The 15,562-nt window shown below is 62.2% G+C and overlaps 1 protein-coding gene across 1 annotated transcript in view; it reads left to right on the forward strand.

Moving 5' to 3' along the window:
- LOC129626527 (maestro heat-like repeat family member 5) overlaps window positions 1–13,921 on the forward strand; it is a 58,749-nt gene extending 44,828 nt beyond the window's left edge. Inside the window, 12 exon segments of the mRNA XM_055545648.1 lie at window positions 1,241–1,397; window positions 2,634–2,815; window positions 6,259–6,261; window positions 8,649–8,789; window positions 9,226–9,340; window positions 10,035–10,178; window positions 11,125–11,301; window positions 12,175–12,330; window positions 12,875–12,997; window positions 13,096–13,198; window positions 13,517–13,591; window positions 13,824–13,921. Of these exon segments, the coding sequence (XP_055401623.1) occupies window positions 1,241–1,397; window positions 2,634–2,815; window positions 6,259–6,261; window positions 8,649–8,789; window positions 9,226–9,340; window positions 10,035–10,178; window positions 11,125–11,301; window positions 12,175–12,330; window positions 12,875–12,997; window positions 13,096–13,198; window positions 13,517–13,591; window positions 13,824–13,921 (1,474 nt within the window).
- Window positions 13,922–15,562: the final 1,641 nt, after the last annotated feature.

Raw genomic sequence — 15,562 nt, forward strand, 5'->3', positions numbered from 1 at the left:
CGCTTCAGTTTGACGCGGTCTCGCTTGTTGATTCTTGCTTTTGTTCCCTCTGCTTTTGGTGTCAGATCCAAAAACTGATTGCCAAGACTGACGTCAAAAGCTTACCGCCTATGTTTTCTTCTAGGCGTTACACAGTTTCAGGTCTTACATGCAAGTCTTCAATCATTTAGAGTTAATTTTTGTATTTGGGGTAAGATAGACGTCCAATTTTATTATTTTGCCTGAGGCTGCCCAGTTTTCCCAACACCGTTTGTTGAAAAGACTGTCTTTCCCCGTTGTATGTTCTTGGTTCCTTTGTCGTAAATTAGTTGAGCACATCTGTGTGGGCTTATTTCTGGGCTGGGAACGCTTCCTTAACGTGGCTTCCAGGCCCACACTTGCCTGACCCTCCCTACACCTCCCCAGCTGCTACTGCTCAGCCTCCTGGCTGCTCCCTCCTGTCCCCTGACTTCTTAGCTCGGGGATTGAAGCGCTGACCTCAGGCCTCATCTCCACTTACACTCCTTCCCTGATGGCCACACCCCAAGACCAGGCAGAAAGGCCATGGGACTAGACACGCCTGACCTCCAATACCAGCTCCCGGTTATGAGGCAGGGCCCTGATCAGGGCACACCTATCTCTAGTCCTCAGTTTCCTCACGTGCAAAATGGGCACAAGGACTCTGCAAAGCCCTACACACGCCAGTGATGGCCCCTAAGTTGGCCCAGGTCAGGCCCCAGGGAGCTGGTGGTCCCCAGCAAACCCAGGCCTAGAAGGAAACGTCCACTGTATGGCAAGCCCTAAAGGCTGAGCGGGAACAGGCCCTGTGAGGAGGCCCAGAGGCAGGAGAGGAAGGAAGGCAGGCAGGTGCTGGAGGTCAGAGGGCAGGGGTCAGAGGGTGATAGCTTTGGGTATCAGCTAGACTTATCCTGACTGTACTTAGGCGCCATGGAGGGTGACAGAGTCTGCCACTGGGATGAGAGGGGCCTGAAAGAGGCAAGACCGGGGACCACAGGCCAGGGCAGCCAGCCCCACCTCTGCTGCAGCCCCCGGGCCGCACACACCGCTGTCCAGGCCCCAGCCCTCACGCCCCCCCCATCTCACCCACCCATCCTGCCAGGGCTCAGCTCAGGACCAGCCTGGCTGGTCGCAGGCAGCCCACTGCAGGCACCTGCGGCCCTGAGCACGATGGCTGCCGCTGTGACCCAGGCTGGGCGGGCCGGAGTCTCAGTGCCGCCCTCACACCACCCTTTGCCTGCAGCCACGCCTTCCGATTGTGGAGGGCCCTGGGTGCCGAGCAACCCGTGAGCCACCTGGTGCTGGCCGTGCTGCTGGGCTGGCTGCAGAAGCGGCCCCTGCCCACTAGGACCAGCGGCGGCAGCCCCCAGCCCAAGAAGGCCTACCTGCGCTCCCTGGCCGTGAGTCTCTGCCCTGACCACCCCAGATGCCATCCCAGCTGCCTTCTCCAGTGTGTTCAGTCACACATGGGTGTGAGGCACCCACCACATGTGCCAGGCCCCAGGGAGGGGGAGCCCCATACTCAGGCTGTGAAAGCCCTGGACTGCCCAGCCTGGCCTGGACGAGGGGGCCTCCGAGGTGGCCCCAGCTGGGAGCTGACCCTAGGTCCAGGCCCAGCTCCCCACTTGCCGACCGAGGGCCCTGGACCCCTCCCACCAGGTGTAGGCAGTGAGGAAGGGCATGGAGAGATTCGTGAATCTGCCCCCGTAATACGGTTCTGGAGGAATCTTATAGGCTGCCTCCAGCGGCTCCCACCCTCCTGTAGAAGTCCACACCCACTCCCCACCCCACCCCCTAGCTTTCCCCACAAGCTTAGACCCTGCTTGCACAGCCCCCGGAGCAGGAGGCTTGTTTCCTAACATGCCTCACCTAGGCTGCAGCTGTGCCCCAGCCCTGTTTGATCCAGGGCTGAGAACCCACTTGCACCCCCTAGCCCCCTGAGCAGTGGGCAGAGCCTCCTAGGCAAGCTGCTGCCCCCAGCCGAGGGGTGTGACAGCCACACTCGGTGCTCGGGGAAGCCCACCCTGTCTCCATGCCAGCCCGCCATCAGCCTGGCCCCTCAACACCCCCAGACCCGGAACCTCCCTGTTGGAGACCAGACTCAGCATGGGGTCAGCAGGGCGGCCTTCCTGGGTCCCGCCCTCCTCTTGTCATCCCCCCCACCTTGAGAATATTCTGGACCCAAGGCCCCTCTCCAGGTGTGAGAGGCCCTGGGGCTGCTGTCTGGTAGGTCCCCCTTCCAGGACCATGTGTCCCCCACCCAGCATTCATTCATGGGCATGTGCCAGGCTCCCCCACCCAGCATTCATTCATGGGCATGTGCCAGGCTCTGTGTTGGGGGCATTGCAGGGAGCACAGCCCACGGGGCAGAGGGGCCAGGCACCAGGCAGTGACTGAGGGCAGAGGGCAGAGCAGACGGGGATGGTAGGCTGGAGGACCCACCTGCAGGGCCGGCAATGGGAGGGGGCGGGCGGGGAGCATGCAGGGTCCAGAGAGCAAGCCGCGACCCCCAGAAGTACGTCTCACACAGGGACTTGGCTGTGGTCCCGGAGACAGCAGGCAGACACAGGGAGGCGAGGTCCGCAGGGGGTTTTGTGGGAAGGCCGGCCCCTCAGCATCCCCTGCCGCCCCCGCAGGCCATGAACACGCTGCACGAGCTGCAGTTCGCCCGCGAGTTCAAGCAGGCTGTGCAGGAGGCCTTTCCCGAGCTGCTCCTGGCCCTCCTCTCCCAGACGCACTACCTCCTGGAGCTGAACCTGCCTGAGGAGCCCCAGCCCGGCAAGGAGGCCCAGGAGACAGCCCTGTTCGGCCCCCAGAGGTAAGGCCCAGGCCCCAGAGAGGCGGTGCGCGGGCTTCCCAGGGCTGAAGGACAGAGCTCACCGCCGGGCAGCTTAGAGCTGCAGGCGGGTATTCTCGCGCGGTGCCAGAGGCTGGCGCTCCGGATCCAAGGTTGGCAGAGCCGCGGTCCTCCGAAACCTGCAGGGGAGGCTCCTTCCCGCCTCCTGGGTGCTCATGGCTTGTAGACGGCCCTCTCCAGTCTTTGCCTCCAGCTTCACCATGTGTCTGTGTCTTGATTGCTCTCTTCTTATGAGGACGTCAGTCCTGGTGAACTAGGGCCACCCTGACCTCATCGTAACTTGATTCCATCTGCAAAGACCCAAATGAGGTTGTGTTCCCAGGTACCCAGTGTCAGGACTTGGATGGTTTCTGGGGACACAGTTGGACCCCCAACAGATGTGATTCCAAACACGGCTGCCTCCAGCAGTCAGCGTGGAGGGCAGGTGGGTGTCCTGCTTCCTTGGACTGTGGGTGCCTGGCAGCCAGGACGCCCGGTGGCAGCTGGCCCACAGGGACTCCAGGGGCCCGCACGGTGCACCGTATCTCACCCACATGTGGTCCCTGTGGGGATTCTGAGAGACGAATATTGCCTTCCCCTTTGACAGATGAGGAAACAGGCTCAGAGCGAGCCAGAGGCTTCCCCGAGTCACACAGAGTGTCTATGCGCTGCCGACCTAGAGCCCGTAGAACAGCAGGGGTGTCTGCCCAGCGACCACTTGGCCCTGCAGGCAGATGCCCACTAGATGCTGTTGCACAGGGTGCTCGACCCTGACACCTTCTGGCTCTGAGGTCGTGGACAGTTGTCAGCCTCCCCCACGCCCACACCTTGACCGTGTGGACAGGACTCGTGCGGGAGGGTCCGCGCCCCACCCCTCACTCGGGTGGTGGCGCTGGCTGGCCGCCTGGCCTTCCCCTGCACGAGGGTGCATCTTGAGAAATCCATTAAGCGAGTCTTTAAAAACCGCTGGGCCCGACTCTTTTCATTTGTTTGTATTATGATGTGCTTCACACAATTTGTCAGTTTGAACAGCTCTCCCCAAGGCACATCACTGAAAGAAAAAAATGTCACTTCTCTCATATTGCTTCTGAATTCGAATGTGCATAAAGTTCTTTTTTATTCAAATCAACCATGCAAAATGCATGAATCTTCCCTAATAAGCTAATAAAACGTTCTCCTCCCAGAAATAGGAGGGTTAGGAGAAAGCTCTGATGAGCCGCCTCCATCCATCAGCTTACCTCCCCTGCCCCCATGGGGCCAGCCTCCACCTGTTCCTCCCCTGCGCCCCCCACCCCTTGCTGCCCTCACCCCAGGTCAGATCAGGCCTCACCTGTGCTTGGAACCCTCCCTTCCTCTTCCCCTTCTTTTAACTCCAAGAAGGGCCGAATCCTTCCAGCGGTCCAGTGGCCCTGCATCTGGCTCCCCATCACCTCCAGAACCTCATTTCCTGCCACACATCTTCGTCCTCTACATGCATCTTCTGCTCCAGCCTCAGCGTCTTCCTGCCATTCCTCGGAGCCCATGTTCCTGCCTCGGGGCCTTTGCACATGCTGTGCCCTCTTCCTGGGACGTTCTTCCTGATGGCCTCACCTCCTGTGGCTCCCAGCCACCTCTGTACAACAGCAGTCCTGCTCCCCACTGTTCTGTTCTCCCATCAACAGCTGTCATCTGTGCCCCGTATGATGGACGCTCTGGGGAGCAGGGACGTCTGTCTGTCTCATGCAGGGCTCTCCCCCAGAGAGCAAGGGTGTCTGTCATCTCACTGGGGGGCCGGGGGCCTTCTGCTCAGAGCCAGCTGTACCAAGATGCTCCAGCAGCATCAGCCCTCCCCCTCCATCTCTCGGGTCTTGGCTTCTCTCTGGGCCGATTCTTCGGAAGAGAAGGGTGGGGGCCCAGCAACCACAGAACAGACCGGCACCCTGGTCTCAGTCCCTCGGCTTTGATGGGCCCAGCTTAGCTCACACACTCAGCCCTGAACCAATCGCCTTGGCCACAGGGGCAGGTGGGGCTCCTACTAAGCAGGTCTGGTCCACATCCTCCCTGGAGCTAGGATGGGACCTGGGCCCCCTTCCCCAGAGGACAGCTACAGTACTGGTACCACCCCCAGGGACCCGGGCGTGGGGCAGGCCAGTCAGCAGCGATGCTGGCCAGCCGTCAAGGACGGTGAGGAGGTCTGCAGCCGCTCCCAGGCCTCGGAGGGCGGGAGAGGCCTCAGAGTGTAGGCGGAGCACTGCAGCCCCAAGTCTGACGCCTGGAGGAGGCAGAGGATCGAGGGAGCTGGGCACAGCTCAGGAGGCATTCCTGGGCATTCCTCCGAGGAGGAATCTGGGCACAGCTGTTGAGAGGCCCACTGGCCTGTGGTTGCCCCCAAGAGCGGGGGGAGGGGTTGCAGCCATACCTCTGACAGCCATGCAAGACTCAAGGCAGAGTCAGGCTAGTCCTGGACCTCTGAGGTTCCTGGCATCCTGCTGAGCTGGGCTGGCCCCTGGGACCAACAAGTGAGGGTTTGGCTCCACTTCCTGCCAGGACACAAGCACCCATTCCAGCCCTGACTGTGGGACCCTCCCCTTCCTGTGCATCTCTGATGAACAGAACCCCTTTCTTGTAGAGACATTTCCTGCTTTGGTCAGTTCTCAGCCAGCTCCTTCTCAAGTCGATGTCCATCCCACCCTACGAAGGACTTCTCATTCCTCTTGTTTCATCCATTATGGGCTGAGTCTCTTTAACTCTAATGGAGCATCTCATTTCTCCTCATTCCAAAGACATGCCCATCAACCACTTAGAGGTATAAGCCAACATATTTCCCTTTTTGCCCTGGCTTCCAGGAAGCTTGTAAATAAAGTTCAGTTCAGTTCAGTCGCTCAGATGTGTCTGACCCTTTGCTACTCCATGGACTGCAGCAGGCCAGGCTTCCCTGTCTGTCACCAACTCCCAGAGCTTGCTCAAACTCATGTCCATCAAGTCGGTGATGCCATCCAACCATCTCATCCTCGTCAGGCCCTTTTCCTCCTGCCTTCAATCTTTCCCAGGATCAGGGTCTTTTCCAATGAGTCAATTCTTTGCATCAGGTGGCCAAAGTATTGGAGCTTCAGCTCCAATGACTATTCGGGACTGAATTCCTTTAGGATTGACTGGTTTGATCTCTTTGTAGCCCAAGAGACTCTCTTGAGAGTATATAAAGTTACTGTTGAGTAATCTCTCACTGTGGCACAGGGTGCTTCCTTTTGTTTCTTACTTCCTGATTAGTCTTCTTTTCAACTTAAAGCTTTAAGTTTAATTTAAAGCTCTTTTGTTTAAAACTGTATTCCCAGCCCTAGGTTTTGGCAGTTGACAAGTAACAAATCAGCAATGAATAATGACGTGCTGTGTGCCACCTGGATCTGAGATCCAAGATCGCCTCCTAACCCTGCTGTGAGCGCTCCGAGCTGGTCGCTCGTCTCACGGCCTTGGTTTCTTCTTCTGTGGGAGGGGCTGGTCCCTCCCTAGGTGTTGGGAGGGTCAGGAGCAACAGAGGACTGGGCAGCCTCTATGCTAGGGCAACCCTAGGCGAGCGGCCGACACTCTGGGCCTCAGTTGACGGTTGGAAGTCAGGACCCCAGCCCACCTGTCTTCTCTTGGATTTGTCCAGTTGGGGTGCTATGGTCTCGGGCTCTGGGGGCCCCCTGATTCCTCAGAGTCACGGTGAGTTGTGACGTCACAGGGAGTGAGCCAGGATCCCTGAGCAGGGAGGGATGGATGGGGAGGTGCTATGCCCCAGCCTGGAGTCCCCACAGTCCTGCTCGGACCGGCCTCCTTCCCTGCCCTCAGCCTTGGCTGCCCTCCCGCTCTGAGGTCGAAAAGAGGAAAGGATTAACAGACCGTGGATCATTCGGTCGATACTTGCTAAGTGTACCAGGGGCCCCACTCTTACCAATGAATACAGACGGTGCGTGCTGTGTCCCTGACCGTGCTGTCAGCAGGGAGGCATCCATGCGCTCAGGAGCTCAGGGTCCGGTGACGGCCTGGTGACGATGCCTGGAGAGGGCCCCGAGGTGAGGCAGATCCTCGCAGGGGAAGACACAGGGGCGCCCCTACCTGTGGGTCTCTGAGGACCGGCTCTGAGCACAGATCTGAAAGATGGTTAGAGGTCACTGTGTGGGAAAGGAAGGGTGGACAGCCTTCCAGGCAGGGGGACCCCAAAGTGGAGAGACAGGAAGGAGGGGACCCTGAAGCGGGGGGAGCCATGGGGGCTCCACGCCGAGGGAGTGACAAGACCTGGTCGGCACTGGACAGACGTAGAAGCATGAGGAGACCCCACACTGCCTCCGGAGGCTCGCGTCAGGCGATGGGGCTCCAGCTGGAGAGGAACGGTCCCGCCCCAGTCCCTCATCGGCCTGGGGATCCTGCTGGCGCACAGGAAGCCCCAGCTCCAGGCGGACCCCGCAGGCTCCCCACCTCCGCACCTTGCCCTCCAGCCCCTGCCTCATCTTCAGGGCCCTCTGCCCCCGGCCTCCCAGGGCTGAAGCAGGAAGGGAGGGGAGTCCTGCGCGGCTGGCCTTGGACCCCTGGCTCTGCCGTCTGTTGGTCACGGGGCTGCGTGGGTTTCAGGTGACACAGGTCCTGGTGCAAGGCCAGGGGTCCTCGGCTGGGGGTCGTGGTCTTTAGGGCCCCACAATGGAGGTCATTCACCCCGAGAATCAGCAAGGGAGTCCCAAGGATGCCCTGGCGTGGCTGTGGGGATACAGTGACCCCACAGTGCCCTGGGACCAGAAGATTCCAAGAGTCCTCACAGAGCAGAAAAAATGCCACTCCGCCCGGAGCCCCCTTCCCCCAAAGCCGTCGTCACTCCAGCTGAGACCAGTGACCCGGAAAACTCAGCCTCTTCTTGGTGGCACGGCTTGGGGCGAGAAGACAGGCCCGCTGACATTTGTGCGGGCGCCACCGGGGACTCACGGAGTGGCATTTCATCCCTTCACGTCGGGTTTTGCAAATCTGATCAGAGTGGCTGGCGCCTGGTCAGAGCTGACAGCCTCGCTCCAGGGGCCACTCACAGGTCCGGGGGAGCCACCAGGCGCGGGGTGGCTGGGCGGGGAGACAGACCACAGAGCTATTCCTGGGCCCTCGACCCTGAGGGGCCTGGGGCAGCCCTGGGCTTGTGGCTCGACAGCACCGCGCAGGCGTGGAGCCCGGAGCCTGGCTGGAATCTGCTTCTGCGGGCCCTGGCCAGGCTGTGTGAGCAGGACGGGGCCCCCGGGCAGCACAGTCCCTGACCCACAGGTGGCCTCACCCTGCTGCAGCCTGGCGCACTGTCTTGAGCCCACACAAACACGCCACCAGCGGAACCCAGTTTCCCGCATCTTCAGGGTCCCGGCACTCTCTGGGCTCCTGTAATGCCACACCCCCAGCTGCCCTCCCACCCCGTCCACTCCCCCTGCATTCTCAGCCCCACATTCAAATAGCACAGTCTGTCAAGGCTCAGTCAGACCCCCTCCACCCTGCAACTTGGGGAATCACTGGTTCCCTGGTATCTCTACTTCTCTCTCCAGCCCTGTCCTCTCAGCCTCAGCCCTGAAAAGCCAACTGTAGGCATCTCCCACTGACCATGCGCCTAGCCTATCTGGAGCTTCCCCCTGGAACCACCCCCATCCCAGGACAGCCCCTGCCCATCCTACACCCCAACATTTCTGCTGAAGGAGGGCAGGAGCAAGCTGCCCCAGGGAGGCTTGGTGCTGCCAGGCCTGGAGCAAGGACGGAAGCCAGGAGGCACCTTTCCACCCAGGGCAGGTGGGCACTCTCCCCGGGGCCGAGGCTGCCCAGTGACCCCTCTGCTCCCCAGCAGCACGTCACTGGAGGCACTGAAGAGCCTGCTGTCCACCACCAGGCACTGGCAGGACTTCGCCTACATGGAGCTGCAGGGCGCCTGGGACCTCTTTGCCACCATCCACACCTACCCACAGGGTGTGGGCCTCCTCGCCAGGTAGGGGTGGGGTGGGGCCAGGGGAAGGGGCCTGTCCTGGGTCATCCTTGCCCAGGAGGCTGGGCTACGGACTGCAGCGACCCCCAGGACCTGCCATGAGCACAGCCCCAAGGACTCACGTGTGTGCACACAGGGTGCCAGGGGACGGATGGAGCGGGCTCACTGGCACACCATGGGAGCCTAGAATGCAGACCTCTTGCCCGACGCCTAGCCCCCGTCTTGGCCGGAGGCTCCTAGGGGACCAGGGCCAGGTCCACTCCCCTGTCCATCCCACACTTGGCCCACACCAGTGGGTGCAGAAGGAGCAGAAGGTCAGACAGAGGCGTGCCCACTCCGCTCAGCAACGCTTCTGGCCACCGGGCCCCTGGGTGGGTGGTGGCAGGTGGGTGGACATGGGCTGTGCCCACGAGCCTGCCCGCCTTCACCCTGTGCCCAGGGCCATGGTGCAGAACCAGTGCAGGCAGATCAAGGCGCTGACCTTCCAGCTGCTGCCCAACCTGCAGAGCCGGGAGGAGCGGGAGCGGAAGGTGGCCATCATCATCTTCACAGAGGTGGGGGCCTGGGGGGGCCCTCAGGGACAGCCTGCACCCTGTCTCCAGCTGAACCCACCAGGACCTCCCTTGACCAACAGATTCCTCACACCCGGCCTTCCCACTCCCAGCTCCTCGGGGCCCACGGTCGGGGGCTCCTGGTTTAGGCCCCTCTCCACCTGCATCCTGGGGACCGTCTCTCTCCTCCTCAGCCCTGATGTCTTGGGGTCTCACCCCTGGAACGGTGAAGCTGAGAGGGCAATGGCTGGAGCCAGACAGGCACTAGGTATACCGGGCCCTGGGGCTGAGAGCTGGGCCATGGCCAGACAGGTGGGGGCCTTTGTCATTTCCATAATGGACAGAGCCTGGTGCGACTCCACACACCGCCCCTGTAGTGACATCTGGCTCTCCGTCCATGGGGCTGGGTCTCCAGGTGCCCTATGAGCCAGGCTGCATTGAGTATGTTGTTCCCAGCTTCGCTATGTGACCTCAGACAAGGCTCTTTCCCCCTCGGGGCCCGTTTCCCAAGCTATGCACTGAAGGATTGAAGCAGCTTGGCATTGGGTTTCAAACACTCATTAACCAAGATACCCAGAGAGGGGCAAGTCAGTCACCCTCCCTGAGCCCCAGCCCTGGTCCTAGAGCCCGGCTCCCACAGACGCAGGCCCCCTCCGAGAGGCTGCCAGGCCTGACCCGCCTGCCCGGGGGCTCCCAGTTCCTCTACAGCCCCACCCTGCTGGAGGTGCTCCCCAAAGAGGCCGCCCTGTCCGTGCTGGTGCGAAGCCTCAGGGACCCCAGCCCCGAGATCCGCGTGCTGAGCCTACAGGGCCTAGGGAACATTCTTTTCCACCCGGAGAAGGTAAGCGGGTGCGGGGAGCGGTGATAGACGCCCCGTAGAGCGGCCGGGCGCACGGGGCTTTTGTGTCGTTGCCGTTAGAGATCTGCCCTGCTGGTCCAGTCCGCGGTCGGACCTGCATCCCAGCACCCAGGTGGTGCTCAGAGAGGGTTTGTGCTGTTAAGTGACTCGCTGGCTGAAAACAGATCTAACATTGTAGAACCAGACAGAGTTTAGGAACCCAATGAAGCTGCCGAAAACTTGTTTGAAAGTTGCAAAACCAGCCTAGCTTGCACGAGGAGTCCCTGATAAGGTCTTTGATGGTAGAAACTGTTCATTTGCTGACATGTCACTTCCTGACAGTTCATCCAGACAGTTCACACTGCACCCGAGAGGAGCAGAAAGAACTTGTGGAAAAGGAACTTGGCTTTTCCTTTTTAAAGGGATGTAAAACTGGGAAGTGGTCATCGCCACTTAGAAGGTCTGGGGTCACCACTGGTTCACCCACCTCCCTGCGGCGTGAGATGCCAGTGACTTCAGCCGTGCCCACCCAACCAAATTTGTCTTGTCTGGCCCCCAAGACCCCTCTGACCCCTGGGGAAGCCAGGAATGGGGGCAAAGGCAGGGTGGGGCGGAGGAAAGGAAAGTTGGTCTCCAGGACTTGGCGGGGGGCCCTCTGGCCAGAAAGGGGACAGACAGGAAGGACCTGGCAGCCGACTGACATGGGTTAGTGCTCCCCTGACCCCAGGAGAACCCCAGGGTCTCAGAGAGAGGAACCCTGTCCCGTCTGTCCACAACTCCCGGGGGACAGACCAGGGCTAGGAGCATGTCTCCCCGGACAGCAGAGCCAGGGCGAGATGGAGTTGGGTGGGTACAGCGTGGCTGCCCAGGCATGGATGGGGGTCTGGGAAAGGGCCGCAGAGGGAGCCAGCCCCGGCTCGCACGGCCCACCGGCACCCGCCTCCTGCAGGGAAGCCTGCTCCGGGGACAGCTGCCGCCCTTCCTCAACGGCTTCTTCCAGAGCAGCGGGCAGGTGCTGGTGCGCGTCATGGGCACCGTGTCGGACGTGCTGCACCGCCTGGGGGCACACGGCACGGAGGCCCAGGGCCTCAGCGTTGCCATCAACGCCCGCTCCTTCTTCGATGACGTGAGTGCGCCCAGGAGGGGCGGGCACCCCATCTCGTGGCCCTCCAGTGCCTCCCCCGGCTCCCTTCCTCGAAGGCCGCTGTCCCACTGGGGCAGGGAGGTGGAGGGGCAGGGCAGCTCCCCGGGTGTGTGGCGTGTGTGGCACAGGTGGGCTGGCCAGGGGCTGCCGCTGGCACTCACCCTGCACCTTCAGCTGAATGCCAACCTTCATCTCAGCCCCACGTGTCCCCACCCTCCTCACTCATGAGCCCCTGTGGATAACAGATTCTCCTTCAGGGCAAGTCACAGGGATAAGCCTGCCCTCCCAAGTCAGCATCCGTGACACCTGGGTTGTCAGGATGAGACCATAGGCATGAGAGAGGAATGAGTGTAGGTCCCTGAGGATGGCTGTGACCCTCCCCAGGGGCTGGCGGAGGTGGGAAGCACAGCCCTGCCCCGAGAGGTGTGTGAGGGGGGAGGCGCAGCCCTGCCCAGAGCCCTGTCTGAGGGGAGAGACGCAGCCCTGCCCAGAGCCCTGTCTGAGGAGAGGACGCTGAGTCCTGCCCAGAGCCCTGTCTGAGGGGGGAGGCCGAGTCCTGCCCAGAGCCCTGTCTGAGGGGGAAGGCTGAGTCCTTCCAAGAGCCCTGTCTGAGGGGGAGGCGCAGCCCTGCCCTGAGCCCTGTCTGAGGGGGGCGGCCGAATCCTGACCCAGAGCCTGTCTGAGGGGGGAGGCCGAGTCCTGCCCCAGAGCCTGTCTGAGGGGGGAGGCTGAGGTCTGTTCCTGGAGTCTGGAGCCCCGATAAAGGAGTCCTGCTGAGGGTACTGGGCCCCACGTCCCGCCTGAGTGGAGGGTCCCAAGGAGGGTCTGGCTGGGCTCCAAGCCTCTGTCTTGCAGGAGCGGGACGGGGTCCGGGCAGCGGCCATGGCACTGTTTGGGGACCTGATGGCGTCGGTGGCAGGCCAGCAGCTGGGCGGGCTGCGAACCCAGGTGCACCAGAGCATGGTGCCCCTGCTCCTGCACCTGAAGGACCCCTGCCCCGCCGTCGTCACGGTCAGTGCCTGCGCCGGGCCTCCGCCTTGGCAGGGCTGGGGCCCCACAGAGGGCAGGGTACTGCTGAGAGCCAGGGACACCTCCTGGGCCGCAGGGCCAGCCCCTCCCTGGGTTCCTGCTCCTCCCTGTGTGCACACACGTGCCCATGTGTGGCTGTGCATCTGTGGTCAGGACACCGTCGGTCCTGCTCACTGCTGTGTCTCCAGCACCAGGCATGTCCTCGGGCAGAGGTGGTTCACTGAACTTGAAATATGGGCTGAGCCTTACGTGTGCCAGCCAGTGCCCCGCACCAGGCCATTAAGAAATGCTCAGCCTTCCTGCAGCTCCCGGCCACTGGGGGATAAACAAGCAGCCAGTTTCCAAGCGGATAGGGACTGAACACTGCCTTCAGTCCAGCGGGGCCGTGGTGCTGGCCAGGGAGGCGGGTGGACTCAGGGTGCACCCTGAAGGCAGCGGGAAGGAGCCGGGGAGCCCAGGAGGGCCTCGCCCGCTGCAGCTTCCTCGGAGCCGCCGCCCACGCCCAGCCCTCCCTGCCGTCCCGCAGCAGGCCAAGTTCGCCTTCTACCGCTGCTCCGTGCTGCTCCGGTGGCGGCCGCAGCACACCCTCTTCTGCACACTGGCCTGGGAGAAGGGCCTTAGCGCCCGCCACTTCCTCTGGAACTGCCTGGTGAGGGCCCGCAGCGGGGAGGGGACGGGAGGCTGGCCGCCAGGTCCCTGGGGCCGGCCAGCTCTGGCCCCAGTGAGTGACAGAGACGTGCTCCCCAGATGAGCCACAGCCAGGAGGAGTTCGGCATCCACTTGGCGCAGGCCCTCAGCTACCTGCACAGCCGCCACCACCGCATCAAGACCTGGGCGGCACTCTTCATAGGTGAGCAGGGCGGGGGCCGGGCTCAGGGACCCCCAGGCCTGCCCTGCCTGAGCACCCCGACCCTCACCCTCGCCCGTTCCTCCACTGCAGCTGGAACGTGGGTTCCGCTGGCAAGTGAGGAGAGGGGCGAGTGAGGGGGTCTCGGGGGTTCAGTTCTTTGGGCCGGGCCCTTCTGTGTTCTGGCCCTGTCTTTCCAGCGGTCCCTCACACAGGAGAGCTCCTTCCCTATGCCAGGGACAGGGAGAGGGAGAGAGGGAAGGGGGGAGAGGTTCGGGAGCCCCCTCCCACTGGCCGGCATGCTCCTTGTCTGTCACACAGGTTATACCATCTGCTACTACCCCCGGGCCGTGTCCCAGATGGTCAGTGACGTGGACAGAAAGCTGCTGTTCTGCAGTAAGGGATCATCCTTACTCCATCCACCCCCATCCGTGTCAGCAGGGAGCACGGGCCCCCAAACACAGCGGGCAGGGAGGAAAGGGGAGTGCCCAGGCCTGGAAGGCCAAGGAGGCGTGGTCTGGGTGCCCAACTGCCCCCACCCCATGTGGGAAGGAGGGTGCTACTCCACCAGGGCTGTGGGCAGACGGGGCATGGAGGGTACCTCTGATTCGTCCCTCCTTTCCTGGAGCTTTTGAGGATCTCAAAAAGAGCCCCAAACCCAGCGTCCGAGACTTCGCCAGCAGGCAGGCCTCCTTCCTTCAGAAGGTGGCAGCCAGACCGCGGTGACCTCCAGCTGTCATCCCCCCCATCCCCCTCCCCCGTGCCCACCACACCGCGCAGCCCTGCCCTGTCTGCACAGAGCTTGGCTGCATGACATTTTTCCATTTGAAAGAAAGATCTAGATTCAACAAAGAAGCGTCACACCTCTGCGCTCCCTGCCCACCATCCCATGGGCCCCCCGGAGACACTGGCAGGCCAGGGGGTGGGCGTAGACGGTGTGCACCTCAGAGACAAACTGTGAAGTCTGGTCAGGGACTCCCACTTGTGGCCACCAGGTGGCTTCCCGGTGACCGGAGCCCAGACCACGGCCCGCCGATGTCCTGGGTGCTGAGTGGGCACTCCCAAGGCATCCATGGCCCTCGGGGCTCACGGCTGAGTGGAGTCGCTCACCATGGCTGCCCCACAGGCTTCCGTCTATCTCCAGCTTAGAGCTCCGTGGTCACTGGGAAGCTGATAGTGGGGAAGAGGTCCCTTGGCTGGTCTCCCTCTGCCCAGGGGACTCGAAGTCACCCTCCACCCCCGTCTCTAGCCTCCTGAGCCCTGTCAGGGCTGGCACCTGGGGTTGGCAGCAGAATCGGCCTGACTCAGTCAGATCTTCCAGGTGGGCTTGGCCCACCCTGAATGACTGAGGTGAGGGTCTCAACAGTCTGAGCCTCAGCTGTCCCATCTGTAAAATGGGTAGTAAAACCTTCCTCCAAGACCCCTTGGAAGGTTGAGTCCAGAAGAGGTCCCCAGACTCCGAGGGAGCACCTGAAGACCCACTTGAGCTTCGGCGGGTCTTTCCCCTCCCAGCCTTGATTTTTCCACTTGCGCAATGGTGGGGGTGGGCCCTTCCCTCGCCTGAGAGAGCCTCCCTGCTAGAGTCCTCCCTAGGGTCTCCCCCAGCTGGCCGCTCTCCAGCAGGAGGTCCAGCCCCGCCCAGCCTACCCCCTGCCTTTCCCCCCACGTGCCCTCCCAGGCCCTCCCAACTTGGCCCAGGCAGAGCTTCTACCCAGAGAGCTCTCCCCACATTCCCTGCCTTGGGACCGCCACGTGACCTGGCCCTCGAGGGCCTGCCAAACAAGGCCCCCCACCCCTCGTCAGGCTGTCCCACCATTCCCCATAGACTGTGAGCCCCTCGGGACAGGCCTGGGGTTGCACCCAGGAGGCCCCACAACTTGGATGGTGGGTTGAAAAAAATACAGCAACTGCAGACTCACTGGTGTTGTTCAGTATGACCGGGGAGAGGAGTAAAAGACCCTGGGCAGAGCTGGGGCCCCCGCCCCCCCACCCACCTGCGAGTCTCTGAATGGCGCCACTTGAGGAGGGGCTCTGGGTGGGTTTGGCTTTTCACAGCTCCCCATTTTGTCCACAGGCCCCTGTGGGTGCCCCCCACCCCACTTCTGCTACAACCCCTGGCTGGGAAGAGGGTCCCCTGAGCCCAGCTGGGGGGGGTGCCATCTCCCCTAAAAGGGAGACTTCCCTGGTTCCCCTCAGTGGGCAGTGGGCAGTGGGGCCTCCTGCATGTCCCCCTGCCTCACCCCAGTTCATCCTGCCCCTGGGAAGTCTGGTCTTAGTAAAAGCCTGGAGCTGGGTAGGCCTGGGCCCCAGAGGCTTCTGCAGCCAATGGTGACTGGATAAACCCCGGGGTACCGAGACAGGTGAAGC

The sequence above is a fragment of the Bubalus kerabau genome, chromosome 14 (assembly GCF_029407905.1).
Source record: "Bubalus kerabau isolate K-KA32 ecotype Philippines breed swamp buffalo chromosome 14, PCC_UOA_SB_1v2, whole genome shotgun sequence".
Taxonomy (NCBI): Eukaryota; Metazoa; Chordata; class Mammalia; order Artiodactyla; family Bovidae; genus Bubalus; species Bubalus kerabau.